This window comes from Dendrobates tinctorius, unplaced genomic scaffold (assembly GCF_039654945.1).
Source record: "Dendrobates tinctorius isolate UK_male_01 unplaced genomic scaffold, ASM3965494v1 ptg000066l, whole genome shotgun sequence".
Taxonomy (NCBI): Eukaryota; Metazoa; Chordata; class Amphibia; order Anura; family Dendrobatidae; genus Dendrobates; species Dendrobates tinctorius.
Genome location: NW_027361734.1, coordinates 1685498 through 1701954, shown reverse-complemented (window position 1 = coordinate 1701954; position 16457 = coordinate 1685498). Strand labels below are relative to the sequence as shown.

Below are 16457 nucleotides of genomic sequence, written 5' to 3'. Positions count from 1 at the left end.
ACAAGGTCTATCAGTTTTGGATGCGACAAACACAGCAGTGGAGGTGCTTCATAATAGTCAGATCATAGATGTCCATTCAAACACCGTGTGACGCATGTTACACAAGTCTGGGATGGTGGCCCAAAAAATTTGAAGAAGCCACAACTATAATATCGTCATAAGAAATGTCGACTTAAGTTTTCAAAAAGAAAGTGCGAAAAGTGGACAGTAGAAGATTGGTAACGGGTGATATGAAGCGATGAGACAAAAGTCAATAGACTAGGCTCTGATGGGTGAAAATGGGCCTGGAGGAAACAAGTGTGAAAGGGTTAATGGATCGCGAAATTGAAGCAACAGTCAAGTTTAATGGAGGAGACCTGATGATATGGGGTTGTTTAACCCCTTAACAACCAGAGCTATTTTTGGTTTTACATTTTCATTTTTTGCTCCCCTTCTTCCCAGGGCCATAACTTTTTTATTTTTTGGTCAAAATGGTCATGTGAGGGCTTACTTTTTGCAGACCAAGTGGTACTTTTGAACAATATCATTGGTTTTACCATGTCATGTACTAGAAAGCGGGCAAAAAATTCCAAGTGCTGTGAAATTGCAAAAAAAGTGCAACCCCACACTTGTTTTGTGTTTGGCTTTTTTACTAGGTTCACTAAATGCTAAAACTGACCTGCCATTTTGATTCTCCAGGTCGTCATGAGTTCATAGACACCAAAGATGTCTAGGTTCTTTTTTATTTAAGTGGTGAAAAAAAATTCCAAACTTTGTTAAAAAATAATTGTGCCATTTTCCGATACCCATAGCGTCTCCATTTTTTGTGATCTCGGGTTGACGTTTTTAATGATACCATTTTGGTGCAGATACGATCTTTTGATCGCGCGCTATTGTATTTTAATTCAATGTCGCGGCGACAAAAAAAGCGTAATTCTGGCCCTTTTTTTCTTGCTACGCCGTTTAGCGATCAGGTTAATTATTATTTTTATTGATAGATTGGGTGATTCTGAACGCGGCGATGCTAAACATGTGTATGTTTGATTTTTTTATTGTTTTATTTTGAATGGGGCAAAATGTGGTGCCGGAGCCCACATTAAAGGGAGGGAGTCTGATGTCGGCGTAAATTTACACCCAATGTTGGAAAGGGGTTAACAGCCAAAGGCGTTGGATTCTTGACCAGGATCGATGTTTGTTTCAAAATGTAAGTATCATGAAAGATGAGTTACTTCATTCACTTGAGTTTCTTGGCAAGCTTGGACTGGCGCATAGGGTAACAGGGGAATCCCCCGGTGGGTCCCTGTGCAGATCTGGGACCCCGACCCCAGTCTATAGGCAATACTTGGCATAGTTCACTTGATTCACTCTGTACAAAAAAAGCAGCATCTCATCATTCATTTACTAAACTACCCAGTTTATTATTATATAGACATAAAGGTAAATTTGTGAATGAGGGAAGTATAATATTTGTAGGAAGGTGAAAAGTGAGTCACCCCAGTCCGACACTGTATATGGGTATGAAAAGGACAACATAGTATTCCAGCAAGACAAAGATCCAAGGCATACGGCAAGATTGGTGAAGAAATACTGTAGTTCAATGACAATGAAGTACAGGTTCTGGATTGGGCCACGCAATCTTCAGACCTCAACCCAATCAAACACTTGTGGGTAGAGTTAAAGACAAAGCTTTTTACGTACCCAAATGAGTTGACCAGAATGCATCTACTGTGGGAATGTGTACAAGAGACCTGGGATCAGATTTTGACAGAGAAATGCTTGAATCTGATTGAGAGCATGCCCAGAAGGGTTCAGGCAGTGTTGAAAACCAATGGTAGATTTACAAAATACTAATAAAAATCAAGATTTTGATTTTTACAAGCAAAACAGTAACAATGCAGTGACATGACAAGAATCTGCATAATCATTTGCTATATAGTTGCAACTCAAATTTATGTTTGAGATAGCCAAGAATGATGGTAGTCTTATGTTCAAAACAGTAGTGGATGGAGAATTATGGAACATGAAAGTCAAAAGCTCAAAACATTGCTACCCTTTTGCTCGTCAGTGTAACTCATCTTCTAGGGTACTCAGATATAGCCCAGCATTGAGACCACCCTCAATCCTAGTCAAGTATCCAACACATTTGGTGTGAATCAACCTAATATCATCAGTAGTGTTGAGCATTCCGATACCGCAAGTATCGGGTATCGGCCGATACTTGCTGTATCGGAATTCCGATACCGACTTCCGATATTTTTTCAATATCGGAATTCGGCATCGGAATCGGAAGTTCAGTTGATTGACGGCCTGACGTCATGATGCGCGGTGTGTGCGCATCATGATGCGCCGTCATTTCGGGCCTTCCGGGGGTCTCTGCCGGCCTGCCGGGGGGCTGTGCCGGCCTGCCGGGGGGCTGTGTGGACTGCCCGGGGTCTGTACCGGCCTGCCGGGGGGCTGTGCCGGCCTGCCGGTGGTCTGTGCACCCTGTGGGGGTCTGTACCGGCCTGCCGGGGGGCTGTGCCGGCCTGCCGGGGGGCTGTGCTGATGTCCGGGGGTCTGTGCAAGCATCGTCCGATGGGACTACAAGTCCCATCGGGCGATGCCTGCTACCATGACAGTGATTGACACATTAGCCAATGATGGGACAGTAGTAGTCCCATCATCCGGCTAATGTGTTAAATGTTAAAAAAAAAAAAAAAAAATACTACATACATACTACATGCATGCTACATACATACTACATGCATGCTACATACATACTACATATATACTACATACATACTACATACATGCTACATACATACTGCATGCTACATACATACTACATACATACTACATGCATGCTACATACATACTACATATATACTACATACATACTACATACATGCTACATACATACTGCATGCTACATACATACTACATGCATGCTACATACATACTACATATATACTACATACATACTACATACATGCTACATACATACTGCATGCTACATACATACTACATACATACTACATACATACTACATGCATGCTACATACATACTACATATATACTACATGCATGCTACATACATACTACATGCTACATACATACTACATATATACTACATACATACTACATACATGCTACATACATACTGCATGCTACATACATACTACATACATACTACATACATACTACATGCATGCTACATACATACTACATGCTACATACATACTACATATATACTACATGCATGCTACATACTACATACATACTACATGCATGCTACATACATACTACATATATACTACATGCATGCTACATACATACTACATGCTACATACATACTACATATATACTACATACATACTACATACATGCTACATACATACTGCATGCTACATACATACTACATACATACTACATGCATGCTACATACATACTACATGCTACATACATACTACATATATACTACATGCATGCTACATACATACTACATGCTACATACATACTACATATATACTACATGCATGCTACATACTACATGCTACATACATACTACATATATACTACATGCATGCTACATACATACTACATGCATGCTACATACATACTACATGCTACATACATACCACATATATACTACATACATACAATACATTCATACAATACATACATAGACATACAGTACATATAACATAGAGTAACATACTTACCAATACTTGTCACATTGTTCCCCGAAGCCATTGTCTTTTCCGGGATAAATATTAACATAACAAACCACAAAAATACTCACCCACGATCCGAAGCAGTCCACGAGTGTGTCCCACGACGATCTTGGGTAGAGAACTGCAGCATCAGATGATGCTGCCGTTCTCTACGGGCTGCAGGAATCCAATGACGGAAGGTAGGTATCCTTCCGCACTGTATTCCTCCGCCACTTAAAAAAAAAAAGTCCCTAGTCTCACTTTATGCCATTGCTGTGTGGGAATTTCCCACACAGCAATGGCATAAAGTGAGACTAGGGACTTTTTTTTTTTTAAGTGGCGGAGGAATACAGTGCGGAAGGATACCTACCTTCCGTCATTGGATTCCTGCAGCCCGTAGAGAACGGCAGCATCATCTGATGCTGCAGTTCTCTACCCAAGATCGTCGTGGGACACACTCGTGGACTGCTTCGGATCGTGGGTGAGTATTTTTGTGGTTTGTTATGTTAATATTTATCCCGGAAAAGACAATGGCTTCGGGGAACAATGTGACAAGTATTGGTAAGTATGTTACTCTATGTTATATGTACTGTATGTCTATGTATGTATTTTATGAATGTATTGTATGTATGTAGTATATATGTGGTATGTATGTAGCATGTAGTATGTATGTAGCATGCATGTAGTATGTATGTAGCATGCATGTAGTATATATGTAGTATGTATGTAGCATGTAGTATGTAGCATGCATGTAGTATATATGTAGTATGTATGTAGCATGTAGTATGTATGTAGCATGCATGTAGTATATATGTAGTATGTATGTAGCATGTAGTATGTATGTAGCATGCATGTAGTATATATGTAGTATGTATGTAGCATGTAGTATGTATGTAGCATGTAGTATGTATGTAGCATGCATGTAGTATATATGTGGTATGTATGTAGCATGCATGTAGCATGCATGTAGTATGTATGTAGTATGTATGTAGTATATATGTAGTATGTATGTAGCATGTATGTAGTATGTATGTAGCATGCATGTAGCATGCAGTATGTATGTAGCATGCATGTAGTATATATGTAGTATGTATGTAGCATGTAGTATGTAGCATGCATGTAGTATATATGTAGTATGTAGCATGTAGTATGTATGTAGCATGCATGTAGTATATATGTGTTATGTATGTAGCATGTAGCATGCATGTAGCATGCATGTAGTATGTATGTAGTATATATGTGGTATGTATGTAGCATGCAGTATGTATGTAGCATGCATGTAGTATATATGTAGTATGTATGTTGCATGTAGTATTTATGTAGTATGAATGTAGCATGTATGTAGTATGTAGTATGAATGTAGCATGTATGTAGTATGCATGTTGTATGTATGTAGCATGTAATTTTTTTTTTTTTTTTTTTACATTTAACACATTAGCCGGATGATGGGACTACTACTGTCCCATCATTGGCTAATGTGTCAATCACTGTCATGGTAGCAGGCATCGCCCGATGGGACTTGTAGTCCCATCGGACGATGCCTGCACAGACCCCCGGAGCCTGCACAGCCCCCCGGCAGGCCGGCACAGCCCCCCGGCAGGCCGGCACAGCCCCCCGGAGCCTGCACAGCCCCCCGGCAGGCCGGCACAGCCCCCCGGCAGGCCGGCACAGCCCCCTGGCAGGCCGGCACAGCCCCCCGGAGCCTGCACAGACCACCGGCAGGCCGGCACAGACCACCGGAGCCTGCACAGACCCCCTGGCAGGCCGGCACAGCCCCCCGAAAGGCCCGTACAGACCCCAGAGAGGCTGTACAAGGGCAGGAAAGGGTTTTTCTTATTCCGATACCGGAAGTCCCATAGACTTGAATGGGACTTCCGGTATCGGAATCGGCGATACCGATACTTTTTTTAAAGATCGGCCGATACCATCCGATACGATACTTTGAAGTATCGGACGGTATCGCTCAACTCTAATCATCAGGCTTCCTCCACCGAACTTGACAGTTGCTTCAATTTCTCAATCATTTAACCTCGTTTTCCCTTGTTTCCTCCAGACCCATTTTCGGCCATCAGGGCCTAGTCTATTGACTTTCATCTCATTGCTTCAAATCACCAGTTTCCAATCTGACTATTAAATCTGGAAAATTCGTGGATACCATCCGCACTGCTGCATCAATAAAAGTCCAGACAAGTTGAAGATAAAGAATGGTGATTTATTCTCAACATGTTTCGAAGTCAATAGGACTTATTCTTCAGGAGATAAAAGTTAAAAGTTGAAAACATTGTTACCCTTTTACTCCTCAGTGTGTGTAAGTGTGTGTGTGTGTGTATATATACACTCACTGGCCACTTTATTAGGTACACCTGTCCAACTGTGTGTTAAGACTTAATTTCTAATCAGCCAATCACATGGCGGCAACTCAGTGCATTTAGGCATGTAGACATGGTCAAGACAATCTCCTGCAGTTCAAACCGAGCATCAGTATGGGGAAGAAAGGTGATTTGAGTGCCTTTGAACGTGGCATGATTGTTGGTGCCAGAAGGGCTGGTCTGAGAATTTCAGAAACTGCTGATCTACTGGAATTTTCACGCACAACCATCTCTAGGGTTTACAGAGAATGGTCCGAAAAAGAAAAAAAATCCAGTGAGCGGCAGTTCTGTGGCCGGAAATGCCATGTTGATGCCAGAGGTCAGAGGAGAATGGGCAGACTGGTTCGAGCTGATAGAAAGGCAACAGTGACTCAAATTGCCACCCGTTACAACCAAGGTAGGCAGAAGAGCATCTCTGAACACACAGTGCGTCGAACTTTGAGGCAGATGGGCTACAGCAGCAGAAGACCACACTGGGTACCACTCCTCTCAGCTAAGAACAGGAAACTGAGGCTACAATTTGCACAAGCTCATCGAAATTGGACAGTAGAAGATTGGAAAAACGTTGCCTGGTCTGATGAGTCTCGATTTCTGCTGCGACATTCGGATGGTAGGGTCAGAATTTGGCGTAAACAACATGAAAGCATGGATCCATCCTGCCTTGTATCAACGGTTCAGGCTGGTGGTGGTGGTGTCATGGTGTGGGGAATTTTTTCTGGGCACTCTTTGGGCCCCTTGGTACCAATTGAGCATCGTTGCAACGCCACAGCCTACCTGAGTATTGTTGCTGACCATGTCCATCCCTTTATGACCACAATGTACCCAACATCTGATGGCTACTTTCAGCAGGATAATGCGCCATGTCATAAAGCTCGAATCATCTCAGATTGGTTTCTTGAACATGACAATGAGTTTACTGTACTCAAATGGCCTCCTCAGTCACCAGATCTCAATCCAATAGAGCATCTTTGGGATGTGGTGGAACGGGAGATTCGCATCAGGGATGTGCAGCCGACAAATCTGCGCCAACTGTGTGATGCCATCATGTCAATATGGTCCAAAATCTCTGAGGAATGCTTCCAGCACCTTGTTGAATCTCTGCCACGAAGAATTGAGGCAGTTCTGAAGGCAAAAGGGGGTCCAACCCCTTACTAGCATGGTGTACCTAATAAAGTGGCCAGTGAGTGTATATATATATATATATATATATATATATATAATGTATACACATTCAAGGTCGAAAGTGTTGGCGCCCTTGAAATTGTTCCAGAGAATAAAGTATTTCTCCCAGTAAATTATTGCAACTACACATGATTATTTTCTTTGTGCGTATTGGAACAACAGAAAAAAACAGAAAAAAAGGCAAATTAAATTGTACATCATTTCACACAAATCCTCAACATTCAGCTGGACAAAATTGTTGACATCTTTCCAAAACTGTGGGTAAACAACTTTGTTTCAATCATGTGATAATTGTTTAAACTCACCTGTGGCAAGTAACAGGTGTGGGCAATATGAAAATCACACCTGAAACCAGATAAAATTCATGGTAGTGTTTTTATGAAATTGAGCCAAGAAAAATACATACTGTATATATATGATTATATATTTGAATTTAACCATGAATATATGGAATATGCTTCAATGCATAGTGTTGACAAGTAATACCTATTGCTTATTAGATTGCTATTGTTCGATACAGTGAAGAACCAAGAACTGAGTTTCATTTAGGTCAACACAAAGAGAGGAATTCTGTTTTGAAGGCCATTCGAAACATGCAATATTTGGGGGGCAACACCAACACAGGTAGGTACAGTGTCAACAATGTAGCAAATCTTCTGTTTTGAAACAACATTTATACATAATTACTATTCATTGATGACAGTTTTCTCTATTCTGACATATATCACATTCTTAAAGGGATCTTGTCATCAGTCTCATGCTGCCCAAAACATAGGTTGTTGTGAATTCGCTTTCTGGCCTACCTCTGGTTACTGCTGAAGGTGGTGGAGCTGGTCAGGTTGACGGAGGGGTTGCGAGTTCTCTTTCTGGGCTCCCTCTGGTGGTTACTGGAGGTAATGGAGCTGATCTGATTAACAGAGGCTTGCCACCTGATAATGAGGATGACGATTGGAGATCTGGGGTTTCAGACTGGATTTAAGACAGCCGACTCCCTCTATCCCTGCTGGTGATTTTTTCCTGCCTCCTGAGGTCTTAGTTTCCAGCTCAGTCCCTGCATGCTCAGCTAAGTGTTCTTTTGCTATTCTGCTCACATGTGATCTGGTTTTGTCTATTTCAGTTTGTGTGGGTCAGCCAGCTCCGGCTGGGGCTGTGCTGACTTGCCATCCATATGTTACTGCTTGTGCCAGTTTGTTTTTGTCCCTTATTAGATTGGCCTCTTTTTGCTGTTCTTTCAGAATATACCAGAGTGCTGATATAGTGGGAGAAGTCATGCAACTTCAGTATTTTTGCATCAGACATGTTGGACCTTTTTGCAGGGTTTTTTGCGTGATTGCAGACAGTGTCTTTCCTTTCCTGTCCTGTCTAGTCAGTGTGGGCCCAATCATTTGCTCAGTCTATTTTCCTACCTGCGTTTGTGTTTTCATCTTGTCTCACCAACAATATATGTTTGAGGGCTATCTATTCCTTTGGGGTCTGCTCTGGGGCAGTTTAGATTCCCCCTTTCTTGCTTTAGGCTTAATTAGCTCTCCGGCTGTGCTGAGGTGTCTAGGATCATCGTAGGCACGCTCCACAGCTATTGCTAGTTGTGTGGATAGGTCAGGGGTCTGCAATCCGCTTAGTTACCAACCTCTCTGGTTTTCTGTGGCTTAGCTTGGGCTTGCTCTCCTCCTCGGTGACCCAATCATAACAATAGGTAGCATGAATTAGACACCGGATGAGCATATGTGGAAAGGTAACCTTTTCTCTGAAAGGCTGTGGCATTTCAGAATATGCATACTAAGCCAAGTCCCCAGCTGGATTCTCTCCACCCTCATCACATTGACTGACAGATCTCTCACTATTCACACTCATAGGGACAGTCCTTTCAGTCAACTGTAGCAGCATGGGGAGAAAAAGCAGGGGACCTTGCTAGAATTAGTTAGCCTAGCCACATTGTCCGAGCTGCCTTTTCAAAGTCTGTTTACTTTAAAACCCAACATTGTTTCATAGATAAGGTACCTGACTGCATTCGGCTGACCAGTGTCTGATTCATGTTGCCTGTGGTCCGGGCAGCATGAATCTGATAACAGGTTATTTTTAAAGCTTTCAAGTCTCACTGTATGTAATCTGTGTAGGACTTGCACTTTGGTAGGGATATTTCCATTTCCAAGATCCTATCCCAATATGTATTAGATTGATAATAATATTATCAAATACCTCCAATTAGAAATGTAGTATAGTTCCTTTGATTAGCTATGTTGCTTACTCCATGTGCTTAGCATTGCAGTAGCTTACATACCCATGGGTATGACCATTCATATAGTGACAGTTAGATGTTAGTAGTCTTAACCATGGATATCTAAACTACGGCAATGCCCTGCACATGAGGCAAGTGACATAGCTAATCAGAAGAACTATACTACATTCTCATTTGATGTTATTTTCTAATATTATTATTACATCTGCTCCATATTAGAATATCGTCTTGCAGATGGAAATACCCATTTTCATTCATTTGTAAAATCTACACAAATAACATTTTTACAACTGCTCAATAAAGGCAGCAGTGTGGCCAGAGCAGCCAAATGTTTTACTGGTCTGATTTTTTAACCAGTCATCAGAAACCACACTTGCTTGTGCCAACAATTATTGATTTTATATGGTTCATATTGATACATGTTAGATGCAAGGATTCAGACTTAAAGCTCATCTGTCATTTTTAGAAATAAAGTTGTAGCTGAATACCTCATAAGCACTTTAAAAATAACATAATTATCTATGTATACTGTTAAGGTCGAGGCATTGGGCATGTTCTCAAGGAGATGTTTCAAGTGTCTAAAGGAATGAGGCCTTCATCTCCTCATTTGATATTATTGGTGACTGATGGACGATCACAGGATAATGTTATTCAGCCTTCAAGAGTGGCCCATGTCTTAGGTAATGTCATTCTATATTTTACTTTCTCGAAATATACATTTGATTTGATTTATCAAACATAATGAAAGTTTCCATTGTTTTTCAGTCTGTACACCACAATATTATTATTGTCATGCACATGAGGTTTACATCTGCTTTGGAGCCTCTGTCACAGATTTGGATAAAAATACCAGAAACAAGACAATCCCTATTTTAGTTAATACTAGCTGAAGAGCCCGGCGTTGCCTGGGCATAGTAACCAACTGTGGTTAGTTATAACAAATTGTAATGATTATATTGCACATAAAAACATTTCACATCATATATTCAACACTACAGATTTGCAACACAAATTAACTAAATGATTACCTAAGTATTGATAGTATTTTATTTTCAACTCATTCAAGAGCCTTTTGATAAACATGTGTATCTGTGTATCTAACCCTATCCTATGTGATACTGACTGCTGAACTGTGTACCTAATCCTCTCCTGTGTGATACTTTCTGCTGAGCTGTGTATCTAATCCTATCCTGTGTGATACTGACTGCTGAGCAGTGTATCGAATCCTATCCTGTGTGATACCATCTGCTGAGGCGTGTATCTAACCCTATCCTGTGTGATACTGACTGCTGAGCCGTGTACCTAATCCTATCCTGTGTGATACTGTCTGCTGAGCCGTGTACCTAATCCTATCATGTGTGTTACTGACTATTCAGCTGTGTATCTAATCCTATCCTGTGTGATACTGACTGCAGAGCCGTGTATCTAATCCTATTCTGTGTGATACTGTCTGCTGAGTCGTGTATCTAATACTATTCTATGTGATACTGTGTGCAGAGCTGTGTATCTAATCCTATCCTGTGTTTTACTGAGCTGTGTATCTATTCCTATTCTGTGTGATACTGACTGCTGAGCTGTGTATGTAATCCTACCTGTGTGATACTGACTGCTTAGCTGTTTAGCTAATCCTATCCTGTGTGATACTGACTGCTGAGCTGTGTATCTAATCCTATCCTGTGTGATACTGACTGCTGAGCCATGTATCTAATCCTATCCTGTGTGATACTGACTGCTGAGCAGTGTATCTAATCCTATCCTGTGTGATACCATCTGCTGAGCCATGTATCTAACCCTATCCTGTGTGATACTGACTGCTGAGCCGTGTACCTAATCCTATCATGTGTGTTACTGACTGCTCTGCCATGTACCTAATCCTATCCTGTGTGATACTTACTGCTGAGCCATGTATCTAATCCTATTCTGTGTGATACTCACTGCTGAGCTGTGTATCTAATTCTATTCTGTGTGATACTGTCTGCTGAGCCGTGTCTCTAATACTATTCTGTGTGATACTGTGTGCTGAGCCGTGTATCTAATACTATTCTGTGTGATACTGTGTGCTGAGCTGTGTATCTAATCCTATCCTGTGTGATACTGTCTGCTGAGCCGTGTATCTAATCCTATTCTGTGTGATACTGACTGCTGCGCTATGTATATAATCCTACCCTGTGTGATACTGATTGCTGAGCTGTGTATTTAATCCTATCCCGTGTGATACTGACTGCTGAGCCGTGTGTCTAATCCTCTCCTGTGTGATACTGACTGCTGAGCCATGTATCTATTCCTATCCTGTGTAATACTGACTGCTGAGCTGTGTATCTAATCCTATCCTGTGTGATACTGACTGCTGAGCTGTGTATCTAATCCTATTCTGTGTGATACTGACTGCTGAGCTGTGTATCTAATCCTATCCTGTGTGATACTGACTGCTGAGCCGTGTATCTAATCCTATCCTGTGTGATACTGACTGCTGAGCCATGTGTCTAATCCTCTCCTGTGTGATACTGACTGCTGAGCCATGTATCTATTCCTATCCTGTGTAATACTGACTGCTGAGCCGTGTATCTAATCCTATCCTGTGTGATACTGACGGCTGAGCTGTGTATCTAATCCTATTCTGTGTGATACTGACTGCTGAGCCGTGTATCTAATCCTATCCTGTGTGATACTGACTGCTGAGCCGTGTATCTAATCCTATCCTGTGTGATACTGACTGCTGAGCTGTGTATCTAATCCTATCCTGTGTGATACTGACTGCTGAGCTGTGTATCTAATCCTATCCTGTGTGATACTGACTGCTGAGCCATGTGTCTAATCCTCTCCTGTGTGATACTGGGCTCCCCCTGCAGTCTGTGTCTGAGGATGGTCTGTGTTGACACGGTAATAAACTGTGTTATTTCCAGCTTTACAGAAGGACGATAACACCATAGAACTTTAAGAATAATAGGCCTCAGTTACCACAACTGTCTACAAAGAAAACTGTTGCTGATAGCAACCAATCACAGCTCATTTTTCATCTTTTAAACAGCTCTGGGACAGCGTGGCGAGTTTTGAGTGGTGACTTTTGTGTTTTGACTTTTATATGGTGAGGTTGGTGTATGTGTGGTTAAATGTGTGCTGAGGGTGGTATATGTGTTGAAGCAGTGGTAGTGTGTGGCGCATTTTGTGTGTGTGTGTTCATATCCCCGTGTGTGGTGAGTAGAGTTGAGAGACTTTGGTCAGATCGGGTTTCGTGAAACCCGAATGAAACAAAATTTGAGTCGGATGAAACTGGTCCGACTAGGGCAAAAAAAGTCGGAGTTTCGTCCGAAACCCGACCCCAATGCAAGTCAATGGGAAATAAAAGTCGGCATTGAGTGGATGAACGTCATCCGCTCAATGCCGACTTTTATTTCCCATTGACTTGCATTGGCGTCGGGTTTCGGACGAAACTCCGACTTTTTTTGCCCTAGTCGGACGAGTTTCATCCGACTCAAATTTTGTTTCATTCGGGTTTCACGAAACCCGATCCGACCAAAGTCACTCAACTCTAGTGGTGAGTATACCATGTCAGGGCCCCATCTTAGTAACTGTACGGTATATACTCTTTGGCACCATCGCTCTCATTCTTTAAGTCCCCCTTGTTCACATCTGGCAGCTGTCAATTTGCCTCCAACACTTTTCCTTTCACTTTTTCCCCATTATGTAGATAGAGGCAAAATTGTTTGGTGAATTGGAACGCGAGGGGTTAAAATTTTGCCTCACAACATAGCCTATGACGCTCTTGGGGTCCAGACGTGTGACTGTGCCAAATTTTGTGGCTGTACCTGCGACGGTGCGGATGCCAATCCCGGACATACATACATACATACACACCCACATTGAGCTTTATATATTAGATGTTCTGTTAGCGCCTATTGTATCTGGCATGTTAGGGGTCCCATGGGAGCAGAACAATGGAATTAGGAAATGTAGTTGTGAACAGATATTGAATGCAAATATTGATAGAAATATACAGTAAGTTTAAAGGGGTTGCCTGTTTTCATACAACAGTGTTTGCATTAAAGGAGTTGTCGCATATTTTGTGTTCAGGAGCTCCTGATGATTGACAGTTCTGAAAAGGAGCTTTACTAATCTGCTGGCCCAAAGTTTGCACTCTCCCATGCATTTGAAGGAACAGGACCACTGAAGATAACTGAATCAAGCGATCCTGCAAGCTTCAGAGCAAGGCTCTTGCAAGATCTATAGGAAACATTTTGCAAATGCAACCCTTGCATAGGAGTCCAGATACTGCTGATTTGCTGCAGCGGTGGTGGGTAACTCAGGCAGTGAGCAGTAAACAATAAAATTAAAAATTCCACTGATTTTTTTGAGAACAGAAAGGATTTCTATACAGAGATTAACTGAAATATTGTTTTGTTTTACTGTTCCACTGACAGCCGACTCAGCAGGTCATCTGTGCAGAGCCAGCTGATAGCCAGTGCCAGGGTGTGGTCACAGCTGCCGCTCACTAGGCAGTGGTGACTGAAGCCGCGCCGGGTGCGCCTCTGTGACTGAAAGCTGTAGGCTGCTGGGAAGAAAAAAGTTTATTTCTTCCCGGTGTCTAGTGCTGCAGCCGCACGGCTTTAACACGCTATTAACCTGCAGATTAACACCATATCTGCAGGTTAATAGCATCTGGGGACATGACCGGTTCCCTTTAATTTCCTTGCCGTAGCACTACCATAGGGGAAGGTAAGCATTGCACAGTGCCTATTCACATCAATGGGTTACACACGTGGTCAAAATTGTTGGTACCCCTTGTTTAATGACAGAAAAACCCACAATGGTCACAGAAATGATTTGAATCTGACAAAAGTAACAATAAAGCAAAAAATCTATTGTAAGGCAGCGCTTACTGCATGTGTTGGGGGACACTTGCTTGGCAACAGGATTAAGGCACACAGGGACGCTTTTTTCACGCCAACAGTCCATGCGGTATATTATGCACTCATAAACCACTGGAGGCCATGTTATGTATCACAGGCTTAACACATAGTCCATAACACTTCTTAGTACACGGCTTTAATTTGCAGATACTAAAAACGCCGGAATTCTCTTTGTCTAGTTACCGTGGGCGACCGCACGCCGTGTCAATGTCTCTCAAAACTTTAATTGACGACACACGACATTAGGTTTCAGTCTATAAACATGCTGGACCTCACTTCATCCAGTTACCGTGGGTGACGGCACAGTTCATTAACATCCATGGAACATAACAAGCACCAACAGTCTGTTCCAATGGCAGATACTTGCCTGCCCATAACCCCCTTGTCGGGAGTTACCTTACAGGAGCTTCTGCTCCACATGCTGACTCCTTATCAGTCCTCTCTCCTGGGGAAGCGGCCTTACTGGGATCACCGTCCTTGCGACCAGGGCACTCCCGACAGTTCCAGACCCTCAGAAGGTCGGTAGCTTCCCCAACGCAGTGCTGTTACAGACTCTGCACACACATAGTCTCACCCTGTGCTCTTCAGGAATCCAGTCCCCTCGTGGGACCTTCCAACACAGAGACCATCCCAGTCCACGGTCTCTCCATGTGCTATTCAGGAGTCTGGTCCACTCACAGGACCCTTCAACACAGAGACCTTCGAGGTACACAGCTTCACCATGTGCTCTTCAGGAAGTCCGTCCACCCATAGGAATTTCCAACACACAGACCTCACCTCATACAGGACCTTAACCAACCTAGACCATTTGACCCAAACCAAGGTCAAATTATGTAGCTGTAACCACCCCCATAGGTGGGAGGTGTGTGTAGTTAGCCAGTTCCACCCATCTCTCCAGCTAACACTGTAAGCCTCCCTTACAAACATGAACAAAGCTCATAGAACTACAAGTCCCAGAGCAACATTACTGGCTTATAGCGAAGGGGACCCCCCTCCTCTGCGACACAGACCTGCCATTTACAACAATGACGGTCACTGTCTCACATACCTCCCTCTGTTCATACTTGTGGGGTTGAACACTTGTCATACACCATGGGTCTCGAGACAGGTCATGCACATTACCTTGCCCTACCAGTCGAGACAACTGTTTCATTCGGTTTTGGGCGTCACTCAGTGTCATACCCTTGTTAGGTCTCCCCCTCTCCCATTGGTCAATATATAGGCCTTGAGCTTTTGCCCTTGAGTCACAGTCTGTCTGTGTTACCAGACCCTTTTTAGACTCCACATTCTCAAGTACGCCCCTTCACCTGACCTTTCTCTCCATGGCGCCTCCAATGGTTGGTCCGGTCATGAGACCCACTTACAGTCGAGTCTACTGTCTGGTCTGAGTCTGACCCATTTAATACGTTACATGGGCTACTGTCCATGGCCCTTAGCTTTGTACTGAGAGTAGGACTGCCACTTTCAGATTCTCTGTATCCTTGTTTTGCTGAATTACTCAGGCGTCTTCTTGCAGGCTATCTTTGGCTAAAAGCATTTCCACTATTTGGAGGGTCCCTTCTGTTCAATTTACCTTGGGTTGAAGGCAGCTGCCATCTTATGTCCTGCAGCTGTTTATTAATCTGCAGTCGGTCAAGTCTTAGTTGCTCTATCTCTCTTAGGTATGTAACCCAATACTCAAGGAGCATTCGGATATATGTAAGGCTTTCCACTAAGCCGACCATGACAAATGGTACCATTCCTTCTTCACCAGCTACCTGGGTTTCATCCTCAGCTGGAGTCCTCACTCTTACCACACCGGATTTATTCACAATTTCCTGCAACACTTTTCCACATCTCCCAATGACTCTCCTCACCAGATTTCTGGGCACTTGAACTAAGTCTTCCACAAAGCTCAGCCTTCTTTTATCTTTCCTCGCATGCTCCAAACGTCGAGCAGGTTCCTTATGCCTTACCAGGATCATCTGTTTCGTGCAGAGGCATTGTAGGTGCATTTCCCTCAGGATAGCCACCTGCTTCACTGTGACTTCCCTAGTCGACAGTATGACCAACTGCTGAGTCTCTGGCGCCCAGTACACACTACATGCTTCTC

At 42.8% G+C, this 16457-nt stretch overlaps 1 protein-coding gene across 1 annotated transcript in view; it reads left to right on the top strand.

Annotated features, from left to right (window-relative positions):
- Positions 1-16457, top strand: part of LOC141095090 (uncharacterized) — a 616558-nt gene that overhangs the window by 89272 nt on the left and 510829 nt on the right. The window contains exons 22-23 of the mRNA XM_073580971.1: positions 7723-7846; positions 9995-10138. Coding sequence (XP_073437072.1) covers positions 7723-7846; positions 9995-10138 — 268 coding nt within the window. The remainder of the gene's footprint in view (positions 1-7722; positions 7847-9994; positions 10139-16457) is intronic.